The sequence below is a fragment of the Hoplias malabaricus genome, chromosome Y (assembly GCF_029633855.1).
Source record: "Hoplias malabaricus isolate fHopMal1 chromosome Y, fHopMal1.hap1, whole genome shotgun sequence".
NCBI classification, from domain to species: Eukaryota; Metazoa; Chordata; class Actinopteri; order Characiformes; family Erythrinidae; genus Hoplias; species Hoplias malabaricus.
In genome coordinates, this window is record NC_089820.1 from 26703945 (window position 1) to 26731082 (window position 27138).

Here is a 27138-nt window from a genome sequence, read left to right on the forward strand (position 1 = left end):
GTAGAGGGGGCTGTTTCTGATAAAGTGGCCAGTGAGTGTCAGTAGAGGGGGTTGTTTCTGATAAAGTGGCCAGTGAGTGTCAGTAGAGGGGGGTGTTTCTGATAAAGTGGCCAGTGAGTGTCAGTAGGGGTGGTGTTTCTGATAAAGTGGCCGGTGGGTGTCAGTAGTGGAGGGTGTTTCTGATAAAGTGGCCATTGTGTGTCAGTAGAGGGGGCTGTTTCTGATAAAGTGGCCAGTGAGTGTCAGTAGAGGGGGGTGTTTCTGATAAAGTGGCCAGTGAGTGTCAGTAGAGGGGGTTGTTTCTGATAAAGTGGCCAGTGAGTGTCAGTAGAGGGGGGTGTTTCTGATAAAGTGGCCAGTGAGTGTCAGTAGGGGGGTGTTTCTGATAAAGTGGCAGGTGGGTGTCAGTAAAGGGGGGTGTTTCTGATAAAGTGGCCAGTGAGTGTCAGTAGAGGGGGGTGTTTCTGATAAAGTGGCCAGTGAGTGTCAGTAGGGGGGTGTTTCTGATAAAGTGGCAGGTGGGTGTCAGTAAAGGGGGGTGTTTCTGATAAAGTGGCCAGTGAGTGTCAGTAAAGGGGGGTGTTTCTGATAAAGTGGCCAGTGAGTGTCAGTAGAGGGGGGGGTGTTTCTGATAAAGTGGCCAGTGAGTGTCAGTAAAGGGGGGTGTTTCTGATAAAGTGGCCAGTAAGTGTCAGTAGAGGGGGCTGTTTCTGATAAAGTGGCCAGTGAGTGTCAGTAGAGGGGGTTGTTTCTGATAAAGTGGCCAGTGAGTGTCAGTAGAGGGGGGTGTTTCTGATAAAGTGGCCAGTGAGTGTCAGTAGGGGTGGTGTTTCTGATAAAGTGGCCGGTGGGTGTCAGTAGTGGAGGGTGTTTCTGATAAAGTGGCCATTGTGTGTCAGTAGAGGGGGCTGTTTCTGATAAAGTGGCCAGTGAGTGTCAGTAGAGGGGGGTGTTTCTGATAAAGTGGCCAGTGAGTGTCAGTAGAGGGGGGTGTTTCTGATAAAGTGGCCATTGTGTGTCAGTAGAGGGGGGTGTGTCTGATAAAGTGGCCAGTGAGTGTCAGTAGAGGGGGCTGTTTCTGATAAAGTGGCCAGTGAGTGTCAGTAGAGGGGGGTGTTTCTGATAAAGTGGCCGGTGAGTGTCAGTAGAGGGGAGTGTTTCTGATAAAGTGTCCAGTGAGTGTCAGTAGAAGGGGGGTGTTTCTGATAACGTGTCCAGTGAGTGTCAGTAGAGGGGGGGTGTTTCTGATAAAGTGGCCAGTAAGTGTCAGTAGAGGGGGCTGTTTCTGATAAAGTGGCCAGTGTGTGTCAGTAGAGGGGGGTGTTTCTGATAAAGTGGCAGGTGGGTGTCAGTAAAGGGGGGTGTTTCTGATAAAGTGGCCAGTGAGTGTGAAAAGAGTGGGGGGGTGGGGTGTTTCTGATAAAGTGACCAGTGAGTGTCAGTAGAAGGGGGGTGTTTCTGATAAAGTGGCCATTGTGTGTCAGTAGAGGGGGGTGTTTCTGATAAAGTGGCCAGTGAGTGTCAGTAGAGGGGGTGTTTCTGATAAAGTGGCCAGTGAGTGTCAGTAGAGGGGGGTGTTTCTGATAAAGTGGCCATTGTGTCAGTAGAGGGGGGTGTTTCTGATAAAGTGGCCGGTGGGTGTCAGTAGTGGAGGGTGTTTCTGATAAAGTGGCCAGTGAGTGTCAGTAGAGGGCGTGTTTCTGATAAAGTGGCCAGTGAGTGTGAAAAGAGTGGTGGGGTGGGGTGTTTCTGATAAAGTGACCAGTGAGTGTTAGTAGAAGGGGGGTGTTTCTGATAAAGTGGCCAGTGAGTGTCAGTAGAAGGGGGGGGGGGGGTGTTTCTGATAAAGTGGCCAGTGAGTGTCAGTAGAGGGGGCTGTTTCTGATAAAGTGGCCAGTGAGTGTCAGTAGAAGGGGGGTGTTTCTGATAAAGTGGCCAGTGAGTGTCAGTAGAAGGGGGGTGTTTCTGATAAAGTGTCCAATGAGTGTCAGTGGAGGGGGGGTGGTATTTCTGATAAAGTGGCCAATGTGTGTCAGTAGAGGGGGGTGTTTCTGATAAAGTGGCCAGTGAGTGTCAGTAGAGGGGGGTGTTTCTGATAAAGTGGCCAGTGAGTGTCAGTAGGGGTGGTGTTTCTGATAAAGTGGCCGGTGGGTGTCAGTAGTGGAGGGTGTTTCTGATAAAGTGGCCATTGTGTGTCAGTAGAGGGGGCTGTTTCTGATAAAGTGGCCAGTGAGTGTCAGTAGAGGGGGTGTTTCTGATAAAGTGGCCAGTGAGTGTCAGTAGAGGGGGCTGTTTCTGATAAAGTGGCCAGTGGGTGTCAGTAGAGGGGGGTGTTTCTGATAAAGTGGCCAGTGAGTGTCATTAGAGGGGGGTGTTTCTGATAAAGTGTCCAGTGAGTGTCAGTAGAGGGGGGGTGTTTCTGATAAAGTGGCCAGTGAGTGTCATTAGAGGGGGGTGTTTCTGATAATGTGTCCAGTGAGTGTCAGTAGAAGTGGGGTGTTTCTGATAAAGTGTCCAGTGAGTGTCATTAGAGGGGGGGTGTTTCTGATAAAGTGGTCAGTGAGTGTCATTAGAGGGGGGTGTTTCTGATAAAGTGTCCAGTGAGTGTCAGTAGAGGGGGGTGTTTCTCATGAAGTGGCCAGTGGGTGTCAGTAGAGGGGGGTGTTTCTGATAAAGTGGCCAGTGAGTGTCATTACAGGGGGGTGTTTCTGATAAAGTGTCCAGTGAGTGTCAGTAGAAGGGGGGTGTTTCTGATAAAGTGTCCAGTGAGTGTCAGTAGAAGGGGGGTGTTTCTGATAAAGTGTCCAGTGAGTGTCAGTAGAGGGGGGGTGTTTCTGATAAAGTGTCCAGTGAGTGTCAGTAGAAGGGGGGTGTTTCTGATAAAGTGTCCAGTGAGTGTCAGTAGAGGGGGGGTGTTTCTGATAAAGTGGCCATTGTGTGTCAGTAGAGGGGGCTGTTTCTGATAAAGTGGCCAGTGAGTGTCAGTAGAGGGGGGTGTTTCTGATAAAGTGGCCAGTGAGTGTCAGTAGAAGGGGGGTGTTTCTGATAAAGTGGCCATTGTGTGTCAGTAGAGGGGGGGGTGTCTGATAAAGTGGCCAGTGAGTGTCAGTAGAGGGGGCTGTTTCTGATAAAGTGGCCAGTGAGTGTCAGTAGAGGGGGGTATTTCTGATAAAGTGGCCAGTGAGTGTCAGTAGAGGGGAGTGTTTCTGATAAAGTGTCCAGTGAGTGTCAGTAGAAGGGGGGTGTTTCTGATAAAGTGGCCAGTGAGTGTCAGTAGAGGGGGGTATTTCTGATAAAGTGGCCAGTGAGTGTCAGTAGAGGGGGGTGTTTCTGATAAAGTGGCCAGTGAGTGTCAGTAGGGGGGTGTTTCTGATAAAGTGGCAGGTGGGTGTCAGTAAAGGGGGGTGTTTCTGATAAAGTGGCCAGTGAGTGTCAGTAGAGGGGGGTGTTTCTGATAAAGTGGCCAGTGAGTGTCAGTAGGGGGGTGTTTCTGATAAAGTGGCAGGTGGGTGTCAGTAAAGGGGGGTGTTTCTGATAAAGTGGCCAGTGAGTGTCAGTAAAGGGGGGTGTTTCTGATAAAGTGGCCAGTGAGTGTCAGTAGAGGGGGGGGTGTTTCTGATAAAGTGGCCAGTGAGTGTCAGTAAAGGGGGGTGTTTCTGATAAAGTGGCCAGTAAGTGTCAGTAGAGGGGGCTGTTTCTGATAAAGTGGCCAGTGAGTGTCAGTAGAGGGGGTTGTTTCTGATAAAGTGGCCAGTGAGTGTCAGTAGAGGGGGGTGTTTCTGATAAAGTGGCCAGTGAGTGTCAGTAGGGGTGGTGTTTCTGATAAAGTGGCCGGTGGGTGTCAGTAGTGGAGGGTGTTTCTGATAAAGTGGCCATTGTGTGTCAGTAGAGGGGGCTGTTTCTGATAAAGTGGCCAGTGAGTGTCAGTAGAGGGGGGTGTTTCTGATAAAGTGGCCAGTGAGTGTCAGTAGAGGGGGGTGTTTCTGATAAAGTGGCCATTGTGTGTCAGTAGAGGGGGGTGTGTCTGATAAAGTGGCCAGTGAGTGTCAGTAGAGGGGGCTGTTTCTGATAAAGTGGCCAGTGAGTGTCAGTAGAGGGGGGTGTTTCTGATAAAGTGGCCGGTGAGTGTCAGTAGAGGGGAGTGTTTCTGATAAAGTGTCCAGTGAGTGTCAGTAGAAGGGGGGTGTTTCTGATAACGTGTCCAGTGAGTGTCAGTAGAGGGGGGGTGTTTCTGATAAAGTGGCCAGTAAGTGTCAGTAGAGGGGGCTGTTTCTGATAAAGTGGCCAGTGTGTGTCAGTAGAGGGGGGTGTTTCTGATAAAGTGGCAGGTGGGTGTCAGTAAAGGGGGGTGTTTCTGATAAAGTGGCCAGTGAGTGTGAAAAGAGTGGGGGGGTGGGGTGTTTCTGATAAAGTGACCAGTGAGTGTCAGTAGAAGGGGGGTGTTTCTGATAAAGTGGCCATTGTGTGTCAGTAGAGGGGGGTGTTTCTGATAAAGTGGCCAGTGAGTGTCAGTAGAGGGGGTGTTTCTGATAAAGTGGCCAGTGAGTGTCAGTAGAGGGGGTGTTTCTGATAAAGTGGCCATTGTGTCAGTAGAGGGGGGTGTTTCTGATAAAGTGGCCGGTGGGTGTCAGTAGTGGAGGGTGTTTCTGATAAAGTGGCCAGTGAGTGTCAGTAGAGGGCGTGTTTCTGATAAAGTGGCCAGTGAGTGTGAAAAGAGTGGTGGGGTGGGGTGTTTCTGATAAAGTGACCAGTGAGTGTTAGTAGAAGGGGGGTGTTTCTGATAAAGTGGCCAGTGAGTGTCAGTAGAAGGGGGGGGGGGGGGGGGTGTTTCTGATAAAGTGGCCAGTGAGTGTCAGTAGAGGGGGCTGTTTCTGATAAAGTGGCCAGTGAGTGTCAGTAGAAGGGGGGTGTTTCTGATAAAGTGGCCAGTGAGTGTCAGTAGAAGGGGGGTGTTTCTGATAAAGTGTCCAATGAGTGTCAGTGGAGGGGGGGTGGTATTTCTGATAAAGTGGCCAATGTGTGTCAGTAGAGGGGGGTGTTTCTGATAAAGTGGCCAGTGAGTGTCAGTAGAGGGGGGTGTTTCTGATAAAGTGGCCAGTGAGTGTCAGTAGGGGTGGTGTTTCTGATAAAGTGGCCGGTGGGTGTCAGTAGTGGAGGGTGTTTCTGATAAAGTGGCCATTGTGTGTCAGTAGAGGGGGCTGTTTCTGATAAAGTGGCCAGTGAGTGTCAGTAGAGGGGGTGTTTCTGATAAAGTGGCCAGTGAGTGTCAGTAGAGGGGGCTGTTTCTGATAAAGTGGCCAGTGGGTGTCAGTAGAGGGGGGTGTTTCTGATAAAGTGGCCAGTGAGTGTCATTAGAGGGGGGTGTTTCTGATAAAGTGTCCAGTGAGTGTCAGTAGAGGGGGGGTGTTTCTGATAAAGTGGCCAGTGAGTGTCATTAGAGGGGGGTGTTTCTGATAATGTGTCCAGTGAGTGTCAGTAGAAGTGGGGTGTTTCTGATAAAGTGTCCAGTGAGTGTCATTAGAGGGGGGGTGTTTCTGATAAAGTGGTCAGTGAGTGTCATTAGAGGGGGGTGTTTCTGATAAAGTGTCCAGTGAGTGTCAGTAGAGGGGGGTGTTTCTCATGAAGTGGCCAGTGGGTGTCAGTAGAGGGGGGTGTTTCTGATAAAGTGGCCAGTGAGTGTCATTACAGGGGGGTGTTTCTGATAAAGTGTCCAGTGAGTGTCAGTAGAAGGGGGGTGTTTCTGATAAAGTGTCCAGTGAGTGTCAGTAGAAGGGGGGTGTTTCTGATAAAGTGTCCAGTGAGTGTCAGTAGAGGGGGGGTGTTTCTGATAAAGTGTCCAGTGAGTGTCAGTAGAAGGGGGGTGTTTCTGATAAAGTGTCCAGTGAGTGTCAGTAGAGGGGGGGTGTTTCTGATAAAGTGGCCATTGTGTGTCAGTAGAGGGGGCTGTTTCTGATAAAGTGGCCAGTGAGTGTCAGTAGAGGGGGGTGTTTCTGATAAAGTGGCCAGTGAGTGTCAGTAGAAGGGGGGTGTTTCTGATAAAGTGGCCATTGTGTGTCAGTAGAGGGGGGGGTGTCTGATAAAGTGGCCAGTGAGTGTCAGTAGAGGGGGCTGTTTCTGATAAAGTGGCCAGTGAGTGTCAGTAGAGGGGGGTATTTCTGATAAAGTGGCCAGTGAGTGTCAGTAGAGGGGAGTGTTTCTGATAAAGTGTCCAGTGAGTGTCAGTAGAAGGGGGGTGTTTCTGATAACGTGTCCAGTGAGTGTCAGTAGAGGGGGGGTGTTTCTGATAAAGTGGCCAGTGAGTGTCAGTAAAGGGGGGTGTTTCTGATAAAGTGGCCAGAAAGTGTCAGTAGAGGGGGCTGTTTCTGATAAAGTGGCCAGTGAGTGTCAGTAGAGGGGGTTGTTTCTGATAAAGTGGCCAGTGAGTGTCAGTAGAGGGGGGTGTTTCTGATAAAGTGGCCAGTGAGTGTCAGTAGGGGGGTGTTTCTGATAAAGTGGCAGGTGGGTGTCAGTAAAGGGGGGTGTTTCTGATAAAGTGGCCAGTGAGTGTCAGTAGAGGGGGGTGTTTCTGATAAAGTGGCCAGTGAGTGTCAGTAGGGGGGTGTTTCTGATAAAGTGGCAGGTGGGTGTCAGTAAAGGGGGGTGTTTCTGATAAAGTGGCCAGTGAGTGTCAGTAAAGGGGGGTGTTTCTGATAAAGTGGCCAGTGAGTGTCAGTAGAGGGGGGGGTGTTTCTGATAAAGTGGCCAGTGAGTGTCAGTAAAGGGGGGTGTTTCTGATAAAGTGGCCAGTAAGTGTCAGTAGAGGGGGCTGTTTCTGATAAAGTGGCCAGTGAGTGTCAGTAGAGGGGGTTGTTTCTGATAAAGTGGCCAGTGAGTGTCAGTAGAGGGGGGTGTTTCTGATAAAGTGGCCAGTGAGTGTCAGTAGGGGTGGTGTTTCTGATAAAGTGGCCGGTGGGTGTCAGTAGTGGAGGGTGTTTCTGATAAAGTGGCCATTGTGTGTCAGTAGAGGGGGCTGTTTCTGATAAAGTGGCCAGTGAGTGTCAGTAGAGGGGGGTGTTTCTGATAAAGTGGCCAGTGAGTGTCAGTAGAGGGGGGTGTTTCTGATAAAGTGGCCATTGTGTGTCAGTAGAGGGGGGTGTGTCTGATAAAGTGGCCAGTGAGTGTCAGTAGAGGGGGCTGTTTCTGATAAAGTGGCCAGTGAGTGTCAGTAGAGGGGGGTGTTTCTGATAAAGTGGCCAGTAAGTGTCAGTAGAGGGGGCTGTTTCTGATAAAGTGGCCAGTGAGTGTCAGTAGAGGGGGGTGTTTCTGATAAAGTGGCAGGTGGGTGTCAGTAAAGGGGGGTGTTTCTGATAAAGTGGCCAGTGAGTGTGAAAAGAGTGGGGGGGTGGGGTGTTTCTGATAAAGTGGCCAGTGAGTGTCAGTAGAAGGGGGGTGTTTCTGATAAAGTGGCCATTGTGTGTCAGTAGAGGGGGGTGTTTCTGATAAAGTGGCCAGTGAGTGTCAGTAGAGGGGGTGTTTCTGATAAAGTGGCCAGTGAGTGTCAGTAGAGGGGGGTGTTTCTGATAAAGTGGCCATTGTGTCAGTAGAGGGGGGTGTTTCTGATAAAGTGGCCGGTGGGTGTCAGTAGTGGAGGGTGTTTCTGATAAAGTGGCCAGTGAGTGTCAGTAGAGGGCGTGTTTCTGATAAAGTGGCCAGTGAGTGTGAAAAGAGTGGTGGGGTGGGGTGTTTCTGATAAAGTGTCCAGTGAGTGTCAGTAGAAGGGGGGTGTTTCTGATAAAGTGTCCAGTGAGTGTCAGTAGAAGGGGGGTGTTTCTGATAAAGTGTCCAGTGAGTGTCAGTAGAGGGGGGGTGTTTCTGATAAAGTGTCCAGTGAGTGTCAGTAGAAGGGGGGTGTTTCTGATAAAGTGTCCAGTGAGTGTCAGTAGAGGGGGGGTGTTTCTGATAAAGTGGCCATTGTGTGTCAGTAGAGGGGGCTGTTTCTGATAAAGTGGCCAGTGAGTGTCAGTAGAGGGGGGTGTTTCTGATAAAGTGGCCAGTGAGTGTCAGTAGAAGGGGGGTGTTTCTGATAAAGTGGCCATTGTGTGTCAGTAGAGGGGGGGGTGTCTGATAAAGTGGCCAGTGAGTGTCAGTAGAGGGGGCTGTTTCTGATAAAGTGGCCAGTGAGTGTCAGTAGAGGGGGGTATTTCTGATAAAGTGGCCAGTGAGTGTCAGTAGAGGGGAGTGTTTCTGATAAAGTGTCCAGTGAGTGTCAGTAGAAGGGGGGTGTTTCTGATAACGTGTCCAGTGAGTGTCAGTAGAGGGGGGGTGTTTCTGATAAAGTGGCCAGTGAGTGTCAGTAAAGGGGGGTGTTTCTGATAAAGTGGCCAGAAAGTGTCAGTAGAGGGGGCTGTTTCTGATAAAGTGGCCAGTGAGTGTCAGTAGAGGGGGTTGTTTCTGATAAAGTGGCCAGTGAGTGTCAGTAGAGGGGGGTGTTTCTGATAAAGTGGCCAGTGAGTGTCAGTAGGGGGGTGTTTCTGATAAAGTGGCAGGTGGGTGTCAGTAAAGGGGGGTGTTTCTGATAAAGTGGCCAGTGAGTGTCAGTAGAGGGGGGTGTTTCTGATAAAGTGGCCAGTGAGTGTCAGTAGGGGGGTGTTTCTGATAAAGTGGCAGGTGGGTGTCAGTAAAGGGGGGTGTTTCTGATAAAGTGGCCAGTGAGTGTCAGTAAAGGGGGGTGTTTCTGATAAAGTGGCCAGTGAGTGTCAGTAGAGGGGGGGGTGTTTCTGATAAAGTGGCCAGTGAGTGTCAGTAAAGGGGGGTGTTTCTGATAAAGTGGCCAGTAAGTGTCAGTAGAGGGGGCTGTTTCTGATAAAGTGGCCAGTGAGTGTCAGTAGAGGGGGTTGTTTCTGATAAAGTGGCCAGTGAGTGTCAGTAGAGGGGGGTGTTTCTGATAAAGTGGCCAGTGAGTGTCAGTAGGGGTGGTGTTTCTGATAAAGTGGCCGGTGGGTGTCAGTAGTGGAGGGTGTTTCTGATAAAGTGGCCATTGTGTGTCAGTAGAGGGGGCTGTTTCTGATAAAGTGGCCAGTGAGTGTCAGTAGAGGGGGGTGTTTCTGATAAAGTGGCCAGTGAGTGTCAGTAGAGGGGGGTGTTTCTGATAAAGTGGCCATTGTGTGTCAGTAGAGGGGGGTGTGTCTGATAAAGTGGCCAGTGAGTGTCAGTAGAGGGGGCTGTTTCTGATAAAGTGGCCAGTGAGTGTCAGTAGAGGGGGGTGTTTCTGATAAAGTGGCCAGTAAGTGTCAGTAGAGGGGGCTGTTTCTGATAAAGTGGCCAGTGAGTGTCAGTAGAGGGGGGTGTTTCTGATAAAGTGGCAGGTGGGTGTCAGTAAAGGGGGGTGTTTCTGATAAAGTGGCCAGTGAGTGTGAAAAGAGTGGGGGGGTGGGGTGTTTCTGATAAAGTGGCCAGTGAGTGTCAGTAGAAGGGGGGTGTTTCTGATAAAGTGGCCATTGTGTGTCAGTAGAGGGGGGTGTTTCTGATAAAGTGGCCAGTGAGTGTCAGTAGAGGGGGTGTTTCTGATAAAGTGGCCAGTGAGTGTCAGTAGAGGGGGGTGTTTCTGATAAAGTGGCCATTGTGTCAGTAGAGGGGGGTGTTTCTGATAAAGTGGCCGGTGGGTGTCAGTAGTGGAGGGTGTTTCTGATAAAGTGGCCAGTGAGTGTCAGTAGAGGGCGTGTTTCTGATAAAGTGGCCAGTGAGTGTGAAAAGAGTGGTGGGGTGGGGTGTTTCTGATAAAGTGACCAGTGAGTGTTAGTAGAAGGGGGGTGTTTCTGATAAAGTGGCCAGTGAGTGTCAGTAGAAGGGGGGGGGGGGGTGTTTCTGATAAAGTGGCCAGTGAGTGTCAGTAGAGGGGGCTGTTTCTGATAAAGTGGCCAGTGAGTGTCAGTAGAAGGGGGGTGTTTCTGATAAAGTGGCCAGTGAGTGTCAGTAGAAGGGGGGTGTTTCTGATAAAGTGTCCAATGAGTGTCAGTGGAGGGGGGGTGGTATTTCTGATAAAGTGGCCAATGTGTGTCAGTAGAGGGGGGTGTTTCTGATAAAGTGGCCAGTGAGTGTCAGTAGAGGGGGGTGTTTCTGATAAAGTGGCCAGTGAGTGTCAGTAGGGGTGGTGTTTCTGATAAAGTGGCCGGTGGGTGTCAGTAGTGGAGGGTGTTTCTGATAAAGTGGCCATTGTGTGTCAGTAGAGGGGGCTGTTTCTGATAAAGTGGCCAGTGAGTGTCAGTAGAGGGGGGTGTTTCTGAAAAAGTGGCCGGTGAGTGTCAGTAGAGGGGAGTGTTTCTGATAAAGTGTCCAGTGAGTGTCAGTAGAAGGGGGGTGTTTCTGATAACGTGTCCAGTGAGTGTCAGTAGAGGGGGGGTGTTTCTGATAAAGTGGCCAGTAAGTGTCAGTAGAGGGGGCTGTTTCTGATAAAGTGGCCAGTGAGTGTCAGTAGAGGCGGTTGTTTCTGATAAAGTGGCCAGTGAGTGTCAGTAGAGGGGGGTGTTTCTGATAAAGTGGCCAGTGAGTGTCAGTAGAGGGGGGTGTTTCTGATAAAGTGGCAGGTGGGTGTCAGTAAAGGGGGGTGTTTCTGATAAAGTGGCCAGTGAGTGTGAAAAGAGTGGGGGGGTGGGGTGTTTCTGATAAAGTGACCAGTGAGTGTCAGTAGAAGGGGGGTGTTTCTGATAAAGTGGCCATTGTGTGTCAGTAGAGGGGGGTGTTTCTGATAAAGTGGCCAGTGTGTGTCAGTAGAGGGGGTGTTTCTGATAAAGTGGCCAGTGAGTGTCAGTAGAGGGGGGTGTTTCTGATAAAGTGGCCATTGTGTCAGTAGAGGGGGGTGTTTCTGATAAAGTGGCCGGTGGGTGTCAGTAGTGGAGGGTGTTTCTGATAAAGTGGCCAGTGAGTGTCAGTAGAGGGCGTGTTTCTGATAAAGTGGCCAGTGAGTGTGAAAAGAGTGGTGGGGTGGGGTGTTTCTGATAAAGTGACCAGTGAGTGTTAGTAGAAGGTGGGTGTTTCTGATAAAGTGGCCAGTGAGTGTCAGTAGAAGGGGGGGGGGGGTGTTTCTGATAAAGTGGCCAGTGAGTGTCAGTAGAGGGGGCTGTTTCTGATAAAGTGGCCAGTGAGTGTCAGTAGAAGGGGGGTGTTTCTGATAAAGTGGCCAGTGAGTGTCAGTAGAAGGGGGGTGTTTCTGATAAAGTGTCCAATGAGTGTCAGTGGAGGGGGGGTGGTATTTCTGATAAAGTGGCCAATGTGTGTCAGTAGAGGGGGGTGTTTCTGATAAAGTGGCCAGTGAGTGTCAGTAGAGGGGGGTGTTTCTGATAAAGTGGCCAGTGAGTGTCAGTAGAGGGGGGTGTTTCTGATAAAGTGGCCAGTGAGTGTCAGTAGAGGGGGGTGTTTCTGATAAAGTGGCCAGTGAGTGTCAGTAGAGGGCGGTGTTTCTGATAAAGTGGCCCTTGTGTATCAGTAGAGAGGGGTGTTTCTGATAAAGTGTCCAGTGAGTGTCAGTAGAGGGGGGTGTTTCTGATGAAGTGGCCAGTGAGTGTCAGTAGAGGGGGGGGTGTTTCTGATAAAGTGGCCATTGTGTGTCAGTAGAAGGGGGGTGTTTCTGATAAAGTGGCCATTGTGTGTCAGTAGAGGGGGGTGTTTCTGATAAAGTGGCCAGTGAGTGTCAGTAAAGGGGGGTGTTTCTAATAAAGTGGCCAGTGAGTGTCATTAGAGGGGGGTGTTTCTGATAAAGTGGCCAGTGAGTGTCAGTAGAGGGGGGTGTTTCTGATAAAGTGTCCAGTGAGTGTCAGTAGGAGGGGGGTGTTTCTGATAAAGTGGCCAGTGAGTGTCAGTAGAGGGGGGTGTTTCTGATAAAGTGTCCAGTGAGTGTCAGTAGAAGGGGGGTGTTTCTGATAAAGTGCCCAGTGAGTGTCAGTAGAAGGGGTGTGTTTCTGATAAAGTGGCCAGTGGGTGTCAGTAGAGGGGGGTGTTTCTGATAAAGTGGCCAGTGAGTGTCATTAGAGGGGGGTGTTTCTGATAAAGTGTCCAGTGAGTGTCAGTAGAGGGGGGGTGTTTCTGATAAAGTGGCCAGTGAGTGTCATTAGAGGGGGGTGTTTCTGATAAAGTGTCCAGTGAGTGTCAGTAGAAGGGGGGTGTTTCTGATAAAGTGTCCAGTGAGTGTCAGTAGACGGGGGCTGTTTCTGATAAAGTGTCCAGTGAGTGTCAGTAGAAGGGGGGTGTTTCTGATAAAGTGGCCATTGTGTGTCAGTAGAGGGGGCTGTTTCTGATAAAGTGGCCAGTGAGTGTCAGTAGAAGGGGGGTGTTTCTGATAACGTGTCCAGTGAGTGTCAGTAGAGGGGGGGTGTTTCTGATAAAGTGGCCAGTGAGTGTCAGTAAAGGGGGGTGTTTCTGATAAAGTGGACAGTAAGTGTCAGTAGAGGGGGCTGTTTCTGATAAAGTGGCCAGTGAGTGTCAGTAGAGGGGGTTGTTTCTGATAAAGTGGCCAGTGAGTGTCAGTAGAGGGGGGTGTTTCTGATAAAGTGGCCAGTTAGTGTCAGTAGAAAGGGGGGGGGGTGTTTCTGATAAAGTGGCCAGTGAGTGTCAGTAGAGGGGGTATGTTTCTGATAAAGTGGCCAGTAAGTGTCAGTAGAGGGGGCTGTTTCTGATAAAGTGGCCAGTGAGTTTCAGTAGAGGGATTTTTTCTGATAAAGTGGCCAGTGAGTGGCAGTAGAGGGGGCTGTTTCTGATAAAGTGGCCAGTGAGTGTCAGTAGAAGGGGGTGTTTCTGATAAAGTGGCCAGTGAGTGTCAGTAGAAGGGGGGTGTTTCTGATAAAGTGGCCAGTAAGTGTCAGTAGAAGGGGCTGTTTCTGATAAAGTGGCCAGTGAGTGTCAGTAGAAGGGGGGTGTTTCTGATAAAGTGGCCAGTGAGTGTCAGTAGAAGCGGGGTGTTTCTGATAAAGTGGCCGGTGGGTGTCAGTAGTGGAGGGTGTTTCTGATAAAGTGGCCGGTGAGTGTCAGTAGAGGGGGTGTTTCTGATAAAGTGGCCGGTGGGTGTCAGTAGTGGAGGGTGTTTCTGATAAAGTGGCCAGTGAGTGTCAGTAGAAGGGGGGTGTTTCTGATAAAGTGCCCAGTGAGTGTCAAAAGAGTGGGGGAGTGGGTTGTTTCTGATAAAGTGACCAGTGAGTGTCAGTAGAAGGGGGGTGTTTCTGATAAAGTGTCCAGTGAGTGTCAGTAGAGCGGGGTGTTTCTGATAAAGTGTCCAGTGTGTGTCAGTAGAAGGGGGGTGTTTCTGATAAAGTGGCCAGTGAGTGTCAGTAGAGGGGGCTGTTTCTGATAAAGTGGCCAGTGAGTGTCAGTAGAGGGGTTGTTTCTGATAAAGTGGCCAGTGAGTGGCAGTAGAGGGGGGTGTTTCTGATAAAGTGGCCAGTGAGTGTCAGTAGGGGGGGTGTTTCTGATAAAGTGGCCGGTGGGTGTCAGTAGGGGAGGGTGTTTCTGATAAAGTGGCCAGTGAGTGTCAGTAAAGGAGGGGGGGTGTTTCTGATAAAGTGGCCAGTGAGTGTCAGTAGAGGGGGGTGTTTCTGATAAAGTGGCCGGTGGGTGTCAGTAGAGGGGGGTGTTTCTGATAAAGTGGCCGGTGGGTGTCAGTAGAGGGGGGTGTTTCTGATAAAGTGGCCGGTGGGTGTCAGTAGAGGGGGGTGTTTCTGATAAAGTGGCCGGTGAGTGTCAGTAGAGGGGGTGTTTCTGATAAAGTGGCCAGTGAGTGTCAGTAGAGGGGGGTGTTTCTGATAAAGTGGCCGGTGGGTGTCAGTAGAGGGGGGTGTTTCTGATAAAATGGCCGGTGAGTGTCAGTAGAAGGGGGTGTTTCTGATAAAGTGGCCAGTGAGTGTCAAAAAAGTGGGGGAGTGGGGTGTTTCTGATAAAGTGGCCAGTGAGTGTCAGTAGAGGGGGGGTGTTTCTGATAAAGTGGCCAGTAAGTGTCAGTAGAGGGGGCTGTTTCTGATAAAGTGGCCAGTGAGTGTCAGTAGAAGGGGGGTGTTTCTGATAAAGTGGCCATTGTGTGTCAGTAGAGGGGGTTGTTTCTGATAAAGTGGCCAGTGAGTGTCAGTAGAAGCGGGGTGTTTCTGATAAAGTGGCCGGTGGGTGTCAGTAGTGGAGGGTGTTTCTGATAAAGTGGCCGGTGAGTGTCAGTAGAGGGGGGTGTTTCTGATAAAGTGGGCAGTGAGTGTCAGTAGAGGGGGGTGTTTCTGATAAAGTGGGCAGTGAGTGTCAGTAGAAGGGGGGTGTTTCTGATAAAGTGGCCAGTGAGTGTCAGTAGAGGGGGGTTTTTCTGATAAAGTGTCCAGTGAGTGTCAGTAGAGGGGGCTGTTTCTGATAAAGTGGCCAGTGAGTGTCAGTAGAGGGGGGTGTTTTTGATAAAGTGGCCAGTCAGTGTCAGTAGAGGGGGGTGTTTCTGATAAAGTGTCCAGTGAGTGTCAGTAGAAAGGGGGGGGGTGTTTCTGATAAAGTGGCCAGTGAGTATCAGTAGAGGGGGGGTGTTTCTGATAAAGTGGCCAGTAAGTGTCAGTAGAGGGGGCTGTTTCTGATAAAGTGGCCAGTGAGTGTCAGTAGAGGGGTTGTTTCTGATAAAGTGGCCAGTGAGTGTCAGTAGAGGGGGGTGTTTCTGATAAAGTGGCCAGTGAGTGTCAGTAGGGGGGGTGTTTCTGATAAAGTGGCCGGTGGGTGTCAGTAGAGGGGGGTGTTTCTGATAAAGTGTCCAGTGAGTGTCAGTAGAGGGGGGTGTTTCTGATAAAGTGTCCAGTGTGTGTCATTAGAAGGGGGGTGTTTCTGATAAAGTGGCCAGTGAGTGTCAGTAGAAGGGGGGTGTTTCTGATAAAGTGGCCAGTGAGTGTCAGTAGAGGGGGCTGTTTCTGATAAAGTGGCCAGTGAGTGTCAGTAGAGGGGGGTGTTTCTGATAAAGTGGCCAGTGAGTGTCAGTAGAGGGGGGTGTTTCTGATAAAGTGGCCAGTTAGTGTCAGTAGAAAGGGGGGGGGGTGTTTCTGATAAAGTGGCCAGTGAGTGTCAGTAGAGGGGGGTGTTTCTGATAAAGTGGCCAGTGAGTGTCAGTAGAGGCGGGTGTTTCTGATAAAGTGGCCAGTGAGTGTCAGTAGAGGGTGGTGTTTCTGGTAAAGTGGCCAGTGAGTGTCAGTAGAGGGGGGGTGTTTCTGATAAAGTGGCCATTGTGTGTCAGTATAGGGGGGTGTTTCTGATAAAGTGGCCAGTGAGTGTCAGTAGAGGGGGTGTTTCTGATAAAGTGGCCAGTGAGTGTCAATAGAAGTGGGGTGTTTCTGACAAAGTGACCAGTGAGTGTCAGTAGAAGGGGGGTGTTTCTGATAAAGTGGCCAGTGAGTGTCAGTAGAGGGGGGTGTTTCTGATAAAGTGGCCAGTGAGTGTCAGTAGAGGGGGGTGTTTCTGATAAAGTGTCCAGTGTGTGTCAGTAGAAGGGGGGTGTTTCTGATAAAGTGGCCAGTGAGTGTCAGTAGAAGGGGGCTGTTTCTGATAAAGTGGCCAGTGAGTGTCAGTAGAGGGGGGTGTTTCTGATATAGTGGCCAGTGAGTGTCAGTAGAGGGAGGGGGGGCGTTTTTTATCGACCCCAGAGGCTTTTTGACAGATGTTGTGCAAGTGAAGCTGAGAAGGCTGTAACCCTGTATTTCTGGTGGCTGTCTCAGTAAAATATGTGAGATCTCTCAACTTCAGCCGAGTATTGATCGAGGGTCTTTGTTAACTCTAACTGATTTGCTGAGTCGTGATTTTCAATTTAGTAGCTTCCGAAATCACTTCCTCACTGCTGAGATAAGCTAATTAATCTCTCTCTCTCTCTCTCTCTCTCTCTCTCGGACCAGCTCTCTCGCTTGCACACACAAACACACAATGTGTATAATCCCGGTCGTTAGGAGAGCGTCAATCAGAGATTAGTGCACTGTGCTATGGTGTTGATCGTTTACTCTGGTGACCAAGGGGGTTGCTAGGCTGTTTCAGATGCATTGCTTTGTGGTTATTCTGGTGTCCCAGGTAGTTACTTGGGTGTTTGTAGGAAGTTGCCAGGTGTTTGATCTGATGTCCGAGGTGGTTGCTATTGTGTTGCTTGGGTGTTGCTAGGTGGTTACTCTGGTGTCCCAGGTGGTATACAGGGTGTTCTCGCCCTCTCTCTTTATTAACCCTGTTCCTCCTCTTAACTTCAGCAGAGAAATGGAGTGAAGCTGCCCGGAGGGAAGGAGCGATGGGAGACGACAGGTGAGAAACGACAGAAAGAGGAGGAGGAGAAAGAGGAGGAGGTGACCCCAGATCTGGACGATAGTGTGTTTGGTGACTTGCCGAACCTGGAAAGGACTCAGGAACGGGTGAAGGAGCGACTGCTGAAGAGGACGTACTCCAAGAAGAACAAACGGGTGAGTTCCTGTTCACTTATAGAATCAGAGGTTAGTGTTCTCCTCCGAGCGTGTTGAGTCTGATGAACAGAGGTTAGTGTTCTCCTCCGAGAGTGTTGAGTCTGATTAACAGAGGTTAGCGTTCTCCTCTGAGCGTGTTGAGTCTGATAAACAGAGGTTAGCGTTCTCCTTCGAGCGTGTTGAGTCTGATGAACAGAGGTTAGTGTTCTCTTCCGAGCGTGTTGAGTCTGATGAACAGAGGTTAGCGTTCTCCTCCGAGCGTGTTGAGTCTGATGAACAGAGGTTAGCGTTCTCCTCCGAGCGTGTTGAGTCTGATGAACAGAGGTTAGTGTTCTCTTCCGAGCGTGTTGAGTCTCGTGAACAGAGGTTAGTGTTCTCCTCCGAGCGTGTTGAGTCTGATGAACAGAGGTTAGTGTTCTCCTCTGAGCGTGTTGAGTCTGATGAACAGAGGTTAGCGTTCTCCTCCGAGCGTGTTGAGTCTGATGAACAGAGGTTAGTGTTCTCTTCCGAGCGTGTTGAGTTTGATGAACAGAGGTTAGTGTTCTCCTCCGAGCGTGTTGAGTCTGATGAACAGAGGTTAGTGTTCTCCTCCGAGCGTGTTGAGTCTGATGAACAGAGGTTAGTGTTCTCCTCTGAGCGTGTTGAGTCTGATGAACAGAGGTTAGCGTTCTCCTCCGAGCGTGTTGAGTCTGATGAACAGAGGTTAGTGTTCTCTTCCGAGCGTGTTGAGTCTGATGAACAGAGGTTAGTGTTCTCCTCTGAGCGTGTTGAGTCTGATGAACAGAGGTTAGTGTTCTCCTCTGAGCGTGTTGAGTCTCGTGAACAGAGGTTAGTGTTCTCCTCCGAGCGTGTTGAGTCTGATGAACAGAGGTTAGTGTTCTCCTCCGAGCGTGTTGAGTCTGATGAACAGAGGTTAGCATTCTCCTCCAAGAGTGTTGAGTCTGATGAACAGAGGTTAGCGTTCTCCTCCGAGCGTGTTGAGTCTGATGAACAGAGGTTAGTGTTCTCTTCCGAGCGTGTTGAGTCTGATGAACAGAGGTTAGTGTTCTCCTCCGAGCGTGTTGAGTCTGATGAACAGAGGTTAGTGTTCTCCTCTGAGCGTGTTGAGTCTCGTGAACAGAGGTTAGTGTTCTCCTCCGAGCGTGTTGAGTCTGATGAACAGAGGTTAGTGTTCTCCTCCGAGCGTTTTGAATCTGATGAACATAGGTTAGTGTTCTCCTCCGAGCGTGTTGAGTCTGATGAACAGAGGTTAGTGTTCTCCTCTGAGCGTGTTGAGTCTGATGAACAGAGGCTAGCGTTCTCCTCCGAGCGTGTTGAGTCTGATGAACAGAGGTTAGTGTTCTCTTCTGAGCGTGTTGAGTCTGATGAACAGAGGTTAGTGTTCTCCTCCGAGCGTGTTGAGTCTGATGAACAGAGGTTAGCGTTCTCCTCTGAGCGTGTTGAGTCTCGTGAACAGAGGTTAGTGTTCTCCTCCGAGCGTGTTGAGTCTGATGAACAGAGGTTAGTGTTCTCCTCCGAGCGTGTTGAGTCTGATGAACAGAGGTTAGTGTTCTCCTCTGAGCGTGTTGAGTCTGATGAACAGAGGTTAGCGTTCTCCTCCGAGCGTGTTGAGTCTGATGAACAGAGGTTAGTGTTCTCCTCTGAGCGTGTTGAGTCTGATGAACAGAGGTTAGCGTTCTCCTCCGAGCGTGTTGAGTCTGATGAACAGAGGTTAGTGTTCTCTTCCGAGCGTGTTGAGTCTGATGAACAGAGGTTAGTGTTCTCCTCCGACCGTGTTGAGTCTGATGAACAGAGGTTAGTGTTCTCCTCCGAGCGTGTTGAGTCTGATGAACAGAGGTTAGTGTTCTCTTCCGAGCATGTTGAGTCTGATGAACAGAGGTTAGTGTTCTCCTCCGAGCGTGTTGAGTCTGATTAACAGAGGTTAGTGTTCTCCTCCGAGTGTGTTGAGTCTGATGAACAGAGGTTAGCGTTCTCCTCCGAGCGTGTTGAGTCTGATGAACAGAGGTTAGTGTTCTCCTCCGAGCGTGTTGAGTCTGATGAATAGAGGTTAGTGTTCTTCTCTGAGCGTGTTGAGTCTGATGAACAGAGGTTAGTGTTCTCCTCCGAGCGTGTTGAGTCTGATGAACAGAGGTTAGTGTTCTCCTCTGAGCGTGTTGAGTCTGATGAACAGAGGTTAGCGTTCTCCTCCGAGCGTGTTGAGTCTGATGAACAGAGGTTAGTGTTCTCTTCCGAGCGTGTTGAGTCTGATGAACAGAGGTTAGTGTTCTCCTCCGAGCGTGTTGAGTCTGATGAACAGAGGTTAGTGTTCTCCTCTGAGCGTGTTGAGTCTCGTGAACAGAGGTTAGTGTTCTCCTCCGAGCGTGTTGAGTCTGATGAACAGAGGTTAGTGTTCTCCTCCGAGCGTTTTGAGTCTGATGAACAGAGGTTAGTGTTCTCCTCCGAGCGTGTTGAGTCTGATGAACAGATGTTAGTGTTCTCCTCTGAGCGTGTTGAGTCTGATGAACAGAGGCTAGTGTTCTCCTCCGAGCGTGTTGAGTCTGATGAACAGAGGTTAGTGTTCTCTTCTGAGCGTGTTGAGTCTGATGAACAGAGGTTAGTGTTCTCCTCCGAGCGTGTTGAGTCTGATGAACAGAGGTTAGTGTTCTCCTCTGAGCGTGTTGAGTCTCGTGAACAGAGGTTAGTGTTCTCCTCCGAGCGTGTTGAGTCTGATGAACAGAGGTTAGTGTTCTCCTCCGAGCGTGTTGAGTCTGATGAACAGAGGTTAGTGTTCTCCTCTGAGCGTGTTGAGTCTGATGAACAGAGGTTAGCGTTCTCCTCCGAGCGTGTTGAGTCTGATGAACAGAGGTTAGTGTTCTCTTCCGAGCGTGTTGAGTCTGATGAACAGAGGTTAGTGTTCTCCTCCGAGCGTGTTGAGACTGATGAACAGAGGTTAGTGTTCTCCTCCGAGAGTGTTGAGTCTGATTAACAGAGGTTAGCGTTCTCCTCCAAGAGTGTTGAGTCTGATTAACAGAGGTTAGTGTTCTCCTCCGAGTGTGTTGAGTCTGATGAACAGAGGTTAGCGTTCTCCTCCGAGCGTGTTGAGTCTGATGAACAGAGGTTAGTGTTCTCCTCCGAGCGTGTTGAGTCTGATGAATAGAGGTTAGTGTTCTCTTCCGAGCGTGTTGAGTCTGATGAACAGAGGTTAGTGTTCTTCTCTGAGCGTGTTGAGTCTGATGAACAGAGGTTAGTGTTCTCCTCTGAGCGTGTTGAGTCTCGTGAACAGAGGTTAGTGTTCTCCTCCGAGCGTGTTGAGTCTGATGAACAGAGGTTAGTGTTCTCCTCCGAGCGTGTTGAGTCTGATGAACAGAGGTTAGTGTTCTCCTCTGAGCGTGTTGAGTCTGATGAACAGAGGTTAGTGTTCTCCTCCGAGCGTGTTGAGTCTGATGAACAGAGGTTAGCGTTCTCCTCCAAGAGTGTTGAGTCTGATGAACAGAGGTTAGTGTTCTCCTCCGAGTGTGTTGAGTCTGATGAACAGAGGTTAGCGTTCTCCTCCGAGCGTGTTGAGTCTGATGAACAGAGGTTAGTGTTCTCCTCCGAGCGTGTTGAGTCTGATGAATAGAGGTTAGTGTTCTTCTCTGAGCGTGTTGAGTCTGATGAACAGAGGTTAGTGTTCTCCTCCGAGCGTGTTGAGTCTGATGAACAGAGGTTAGCGTTCTCCTCCAAGCTGCTTGAGTCTGATGAACAGAGGTTAGTGTTCTCCTCCGAGCGTGTTGAGTCTGATGAACAGAGGTTAGTGTTCTCCTCCGAGCGTGTTGAGTCTGATGAATAGAGGTTAGTGTTCTTCTCTGAGCGTGTTGAGTCTGATGAACAGAGGTTAGTGTTCTTCTCCGAGCGTGTTGAGTCTGATGAACAGAGGTTAGTGTTCTCCTCTGAGCGTGTTGAGTCTGATGAACAGAGGTTAGCGTTCTCCTCCGAGCGTGTTGAGTCTGATGAACAGAGGTTAGTGTTCTCTTCCGAGCGTGTTGAGTCTGATGAACAGAGGTTAGTGTTCTCTTCCGAGCGTGTTGAGTCTGATGAACAGAGGTTAGTGTTCTCCTCCGAGCGTGTTGAGTCTGATGAACAGAGGTTAGCGTTCTCCTCCGAGCGTGTTGAGTCTGATGAACAGAGGTTAGTGTTCTCTTCCGAGCGTGTTGAGTCTGATGAACAGAGGTTAGTGTTCTCCTCCGAGCGTGTTGAGTCTGATGAACAGAGGTTAGTGTTCTCCTCTGAGCGTGTTGAGTCTCGTGAACAGAGGTTAGTGTTCTCCTCCCAGCGCGTTGAGTCTGATGAACAGAGGTTAGTGTTCTCCTCCGAGCGTGTTGAGTCTGTTGAACAGAGGTTAGTGTTCTCCTCCGAGCGTGTTGAGTCTGATGAACACAATTAGCAGTTTGGCTGACAGACTCCATACTGGGGTAATATTACATTATCTGACATTCACATTAATCTTGGGATTAAATGAACAGGATTTTAATCTGGGGTTAAATCATGTGTCTTACTCTGACGTCCTACTTTGTGGAGGAGCCCCAGACGTCCCCTGGTTTTGGAGCTGTTTGTCAACTTTAGGGCCCATAAACAGAGTGGGTGATTACCAGAATATCTCTCTCTCTCTCTCTCTCTCTCTCTCTCTCTCTCTCTCTCTCTCTCTCTCTCTCTCTCTCTCTCCCTCTCTCTCTTTCTCTCCCTCTCTCTCTCACACACTCTCACACACACACACACACACAGAGAGACAAAGAGAGAAAGGAAAAGAGTCATTTCCACACGGCTGTAATTGCCGTGCGGAAGGAAGGCCACAAAGCAGCCATCTGGATCTGGATGTGTGTGTGTGTGTTTCCAGGCTAATGTGCCACACAGGGACACACACACTGCTAAAAGCTCTTGGCGCTGTAATGTGCTCTCAGTATGAGGCTTGATTCGCTCTTGTAAAGGAGCCGGTGTGATTTACAGCAGACACTGATCCAGGGCATGATACATTGCATGATACAGTAATATGTAGATACAAATTGATCTCACACATGTTCACTGGCCATTTCTCACGAGGCAGGATGGTGATGTCACTGCCACGTACCGCTCACATCATCACATTAAACCTGTACTTCTTAAGGCTCTTTTAAAGGGAATGTCTACAATTGTGCGGAAACACAGTTCTCTCTGGTTGTTTCCATTCAGAATCTGAGTGTATTTTAAGGTGGAGCGGTGTGTGTGAGTAAGAAGCGGCTGTATCTTTTAATGTGGAGCGCTGTGTGTGAGTAAGAAGCGACTGTATCTTTTAATGTGGAGCGCTGTGTGTGAGTAAGAAGCGACTGTATCTTTTAATGTGGAGCGCTGTGTGTGAGTAAGAAGCGACTATCTTTTAAGGTGGATCGGTGTGTGTGAGTAAGAAGCGACTGTATCTTTTAATGTGGAGCGGTGTGTGTGAGTAAGAAGCGACTGTATCTTTTAAGGTGGAGCGGTGTGTGTGTAAGAAGCGACTGTATCTTTTAATGTGGAGCGCTGTGTGTGAGTAAGAAGCGACTGTAACTTTTAAGGTGGAGTGGCGTGTGTGAGTAAGAAGTGACTATCTTTTAATGTGGATCGGTGTGTGTGAGTAAGAAGCGACTGTATCTTTTAATGTGGAGCGGTGTGTGTGAGTAAGAAGCGACTGTATCTTTTAAGGTGGAGCGGTGTGTGTGAGTAAGAAGAGACTGTATCTTTTAAGGTGGAGCGGTGTGTGTGAGTAAGAAGCGACTATCTTTTAAGGTGGATCGGTGTGTGTGAGTAAGAAGCGACTGTATCTTTTAAGGTGGAGCGGTGTGTGTGAGTAAGAAGCGACTGTATCTTTTAAGGTGGAGCGGTGTGTGAGTAAGAAGAGACTGTATCTTTTAAGGTGGAGCGGTGTGTGTGAGTAAGAAGCGACTATCTTTTAAGGTGGAGCTGTGTGTGTGGGTAAGAAGCGACTGTATCTTTTAATGTGGAGCGGTGAGTGTGAGTAATAAGCGACTGTATGTTTTAAGGTGGAGCGGTGCGTGTGAGTAAGAAGCGACTATCTTTTAATGTGGAGCGGTGTGTGTGAGTAAGAAGCGACTATCTTTTAAGGTGGAGCGGTGCGTGTGAGTAAGAAGCGACTGTATCTTTTAATGTGGAGCGGTGTGTGTGAGTAAGGAGCAACTGTATCTTTTAAGGTGGAGTGGTGTGTGTGAGTAAGAAGCGACTATCTTTTAAGGTGGATCGGTGTGTGTGAGTATGAAGCGACTGTATCTTTTAAGGTGGAGCGGTGTGTGTGAGTAATAAGCGACTGTATCCTTTAAAGTGGAGCGGTGTGTGTGAGTAAGAAGCAACTATCTTTTAATGTGGATCGGTGTGTGTGAGTAAGAAGTGACTGTATCTTTTAAGGTGGAGCGGTGCGTGTGAGTAAGAAGCGACTATCTTTTAATGGGGAGCGGTGTGTGTGAGTAAGAAGCGACTGTATCTTTTAAGGTGGAGCGGTGCGTGTGAGTAAGAAGCGACTGTATCTTTTAAGGTGGAGCGGTGCGTGTGATTAAGAAGCGACTATCTTTTAATGTGGAGCGGTGTGTGCGAGTAAGAAGCGACTATCTTTTAAGGTGGAGCGGTGCGTGTGAGTAAGATGCGACTGTATCTTTTAATATGGAGCGGTGTGTGTGAGTAAGGAGCAACTGTATCTTTTAAGGTGGAGCGGTGTGTGTGAGTAAGAAGCGACTATCTTTTAAGGTGGATCGGTGTGTGAGTAAGAAGCGATTGTATCTTTTAAGGTGGAGCGGTGTGTGTGAGTAAGAAGCAACTATCTTTTAAGGTGGATCGGTGTGTGTGAGTAAGAAGTGACTGTATCTTTTAATGTGGAGCGGTGCGTGTGAGTAAGAAGCGACTATCTTTTAATGTGGAGCGGTGTGTGTGAGTAAGAAGCGACTGTATCTTTTAAGGTGGAGCGGTGTGTGTGAGTAAGAAGCGACTATCTTTTAATGTGGAGCGGTGCGTGTGAGTAAGAAGCGACTGTATCTTTTAAGGTGGAGCGGTGTGTGTGAGTAAGAAGTGACTGTATCTTTTAAGGTGGAGCGGTGTGTGTGAGTTCGAAGCGATTGTATCTTTTAAGGTGGAGCGGTGTGTGTGAGTAAGAAGCGACTGTATCTTTTAATGTGGAGCGGTGTGTGTGAGTAAGAAGCGACTGTATCTTTTAAGGTGGAGCGGTGCGTGTGAGTAAGAAGCGACTATCTTTTAAGGTGGAGCGGTGTGTGTGAGTAAGGAGCAACTGTATCTTTTAAGGTGGAGCGGTGTGTGTGAGTAAGAAGCGACTATCTTTTAATGTGGAGCACTGTGTGTGAGTAAGAAGCGACTATCTTTTAAGGTGGAGCGATGTGTGTGAGTAAGGAGCGACTGTATCTTTTAATGTGGAGTGGTGTGTGTGAGTAAGAAGCGACTATCTTTTAAGGTGGAGCAGTGTGTGTGAGTAAGAAGCGACTGTATCTTTTAAGGTGGAGCAGTGTGTGTGAGTAAGAAGCGACTGTATCTTTTAAGGTGGAGCGGTGTGTGTGAGTAAGAAGCGATTGTATCTTTTAAGGTGGAGCGGTGTGTGTGAGTAATAAGCGACTGTATCTTTTAAGGTGGAGCGGTGTGTGTGAGTAAGGAGCGACTGTATCTTTTAAGGTGGAGCGGTGCGTGTGAGTAAGAAGCGACTGTATCTTTTAAGGTGGAGCGGTGCGTGTGAGTAAGAAGCGACTGTATCTTTTAAGGTGGAGCTGTGCGTGTGAGTAAGAAGCGACTGTATCTTTAAAGGTGAAGCGGTGTGTGCGAGTAAGAAGCGACTGTATCTCTTAAGGTAGAGCGGTGTGTGCGAGTAAGAAGCGACTGTATCTCTTAAGGTGGAGCGGTGCGTGCGAGTAAGAAGCGACTGTATCTTTTAAAGTGGAGCGGTGCGTGCGAGTAAGAAGCGACTGTATCTTTTAACGTGGAGCGGTGTGCGTGAGTAAGAAGCGACTGTATCTTTTGAGGTGGAGCCGTGTGCATGAGTAAGAAGCGACTGTATCTTTTAAGGTGGAGCGGTGTGCGTGAGTAAGAAGCGACTGTATCTTTTAAGGTGGAGCGGTGTGCGTGAGTAAGAAGCGACTGTATCTTTAAAGGTGAAGCGGTGTGTGCGAGTAAGAAGCGACTGTATCTCTTAAGGTAGAGCGGTGTGTGCGAGTAAGAAGCGACTGTATCTCTTAAGGTGGAGCGGTGCGTGCGAGTAAGAAGCGACTGTATCTTTTAAAGTGGAGCGGTGCGTGCGAGTAAGAAGCGACTGTATCTTTTAACGTGGAGCGGTGTGCGTGAGTAAGAAGCGACTGTATCTTTTGAGGTGGAGCCGTGTGCATGAGTAAGAAGCGACTGTATCTTTTAAGGTGGAGCGGTGTGCGTGAGTAAGAAGCGACTGTATCTTTTAAGGTGGAGCGGTGTGCGTGAGTAAGAAGCGACTGTATCTTTTAATGTGGAGCGGTGTGTGTGAGTAAGAAGCGACTGTATCTTTTATTGTGGAGCGGTGTGTGAGTAAGGAGCGACTGTATCTTTTAAGGTGGAGCGGTGAGTGTGAGTAAGGAGCGACTGTATCTTTTAAGGTGGAGCGGTGTGTGTGAGTAAGAAACGACTGTATCTTTTAAAGTGGAGCGGTGCGTGTGAGTAAGAAGCGACTGTATCTTTTAAGGTGGAGCGGTGCGTGTAAGTAAGAAGCGACTGTATCTTTTAAGGTGGAGCGGTGCGTGTGAGTAAGAAGCGACTGTATTTTTTTAGGTGGAGCGGTGCGTGTGAATAAGAAGCGACTGTATCTTTTAAGGTGGAGCGGTGTGTGCGAGTAAGAAGCGACTGTATCTTTGAAGGTGGAGCGGTGTGTGCAAGTAAGATGCGACTGTATCTTTTAAGGTGGAGCCGTGTGTGCGAGTAAGATGCGATTATCTTTTAAGGTGTAGCTGTGTGTGCGAGTAAGATGCGACTGTATCTTTTAAGGTGGAACGGTGTGTGCGAGTAAGATGCGACTGTATCTCTTAAGGTGGAGCGGTGTATGCAAGTAAGATGCGACTATCTTTTAAGGTGGAGCTGTGTGTGTGTGAGTAAGAAGTGATTGTATCTTTTAAGCTGGAGCGGTGTGTGTGATTAAGAAGCGACTGTATCTTTTAATGTGGAGCAGTGTGTGCGAGTAAGATGCGACTGTATCTTTTAAGGTGGAGCCGTGTGTGCGAGTAAGATGCGAATATTTTTTAAGGTGTAGCTGTGTGTGCGAGTAAGATGCGACTGTATCTTTTAAGGTGGAGCGGTGTGTGCGAGTAAGATGCGACTGTATCTCTTAAGGTGGAGCGGTGTGTGCGAGTAAGATGCGACTATCTTTTAAGGCGGAGCTGTGTGTGTGTGAGTAAGAAGCGATTGTATCTTTTAAGGTGGAGCGGTGTGCGTGAGTAAGAAGCGACTGTATCTTTTAAGGTGGAGCTGTGTGTGTGTGAGTAAGAAGCGACTGTATCTTTTAAGGTGGAGTGGTGTGTGTGTGAGTAAGAAGTGACTGTATCTTTTAAGGTGGAGCGGTGTGCGTGAGTAAGAAGCGACTGTATCTTTTAAGGTGGAGCGGTGTGTGTGAGTAAGAAGCGACTGTATCTTTTAAGGTGGAGCGGTGTGCGTGAGTAAGAAGCGACTGTATCTTTTAAGGTGGAGCTGTGTGTGTGTGAGTAAGAAGCGACTGTATCTTTTAAGGTGGAGCGGTGTGTGTGAGTAAGAAGTGACTATATTTTAAGGTGGAGCGGTGTGTGTGAGTAAGAAGCGACTGTATCTTTTAATGTGGAGCGGTGTGTGTGAGTAAGAAGCGACTGTATCTTTTAAGGTGGAGCGGTGTGTGTGAGTAAGAAGTGACTGTATCTTTTAAGGTGGAGCGGTGTGTGTGAGTAAGAAGTGATTGTATATATACTGCGTCCAGTTTGAAAAGCTTCTTAAGTGCTGTCTGGCACACGTTTGTCTGAGGTCAAAGCCGGGCTACATTATGGCCCTGCTGTCCGTTTCTTACCCGTGTTTTGTTTCTCGTTCAGTTGTTTTATTTAGTTTATGGCCGTTCCTGAGGGTTCCTGAGCGCGGTGGGTTTTCTCCTCTGCTGCCGCCTGCTGTGTGAAGATCTGCGTGGGACAGATTAAAACATCCGGGGATTTTTGCAACACGCTTTTTAAATATAATGTATTCTTATTATTATTACCATAGACCCCTCCGCATCCTCGGAGCCTAATCTCCACAGCCTCAGTCTCCAGAGTCACCCCCTGTCTGTGGAAATCTGTTCCCCCACAGATCCTCTTTTAACTTCGGTTTCAAACACACCCCTTTTTTGCCTCCAATTCACACCAAACTCCTGTAGCGTAAATATCAGTTTTCCTTGTTGTGTGTCTGTTTTTATTGTATTTACTGAAACGTGTGTTCATGATAAATGCATTATTATTATTATTATTATTATTATTATTATTATTAATATCTCCAGGGTGTGGGGGTCCAGGGCCGTGTCCCTCCCGTGGGTCACTGTGTGTGTGGAGTGTGGTGTGTTCTCTCTGTGTTCTGCCCCTGGCTCCTGGGGGCTGCGCTGGTTACTGAGCTCTTGTGGTGAAGGGCATCCAGGGCATAATAATAATAATAATAATAATTATCATTCACAAACTCAGAACACTTTACAGCCAACAGAGTGAAGGAGGAAAACTAAATTAAGGACAAAGAATTAAAGATAAAGTTGTGA

At 48.9% G+C, this 27138-nt stretch overlaps 1 protein-coding gene across 7 annotated transcripts in view; it reads left to right on the forward strand.

Annotated features, from left to right (window-relative positions):
* The window catches only part of fbrsl1 (fibrosin-like 1), a 608817-nt gene that overhangs the window by 196018 nt on the left and 385661 nt on the right, over positions 1-27138 (forward strand). For all 7 annotated transcript variants that reach the window (XM_066656081.1, XM_066656086.1, XM_066656083.1 and 4 more), the window contains exon 2: positions 16200-16406. In XM_066656081.1, coding sequence (XP_066512178.1) covers positions 16200-16406 — 207 coding nt within the window. The remainder of the gene's footprint in view (positions 1-16199; positions 16407-27138) is intronic.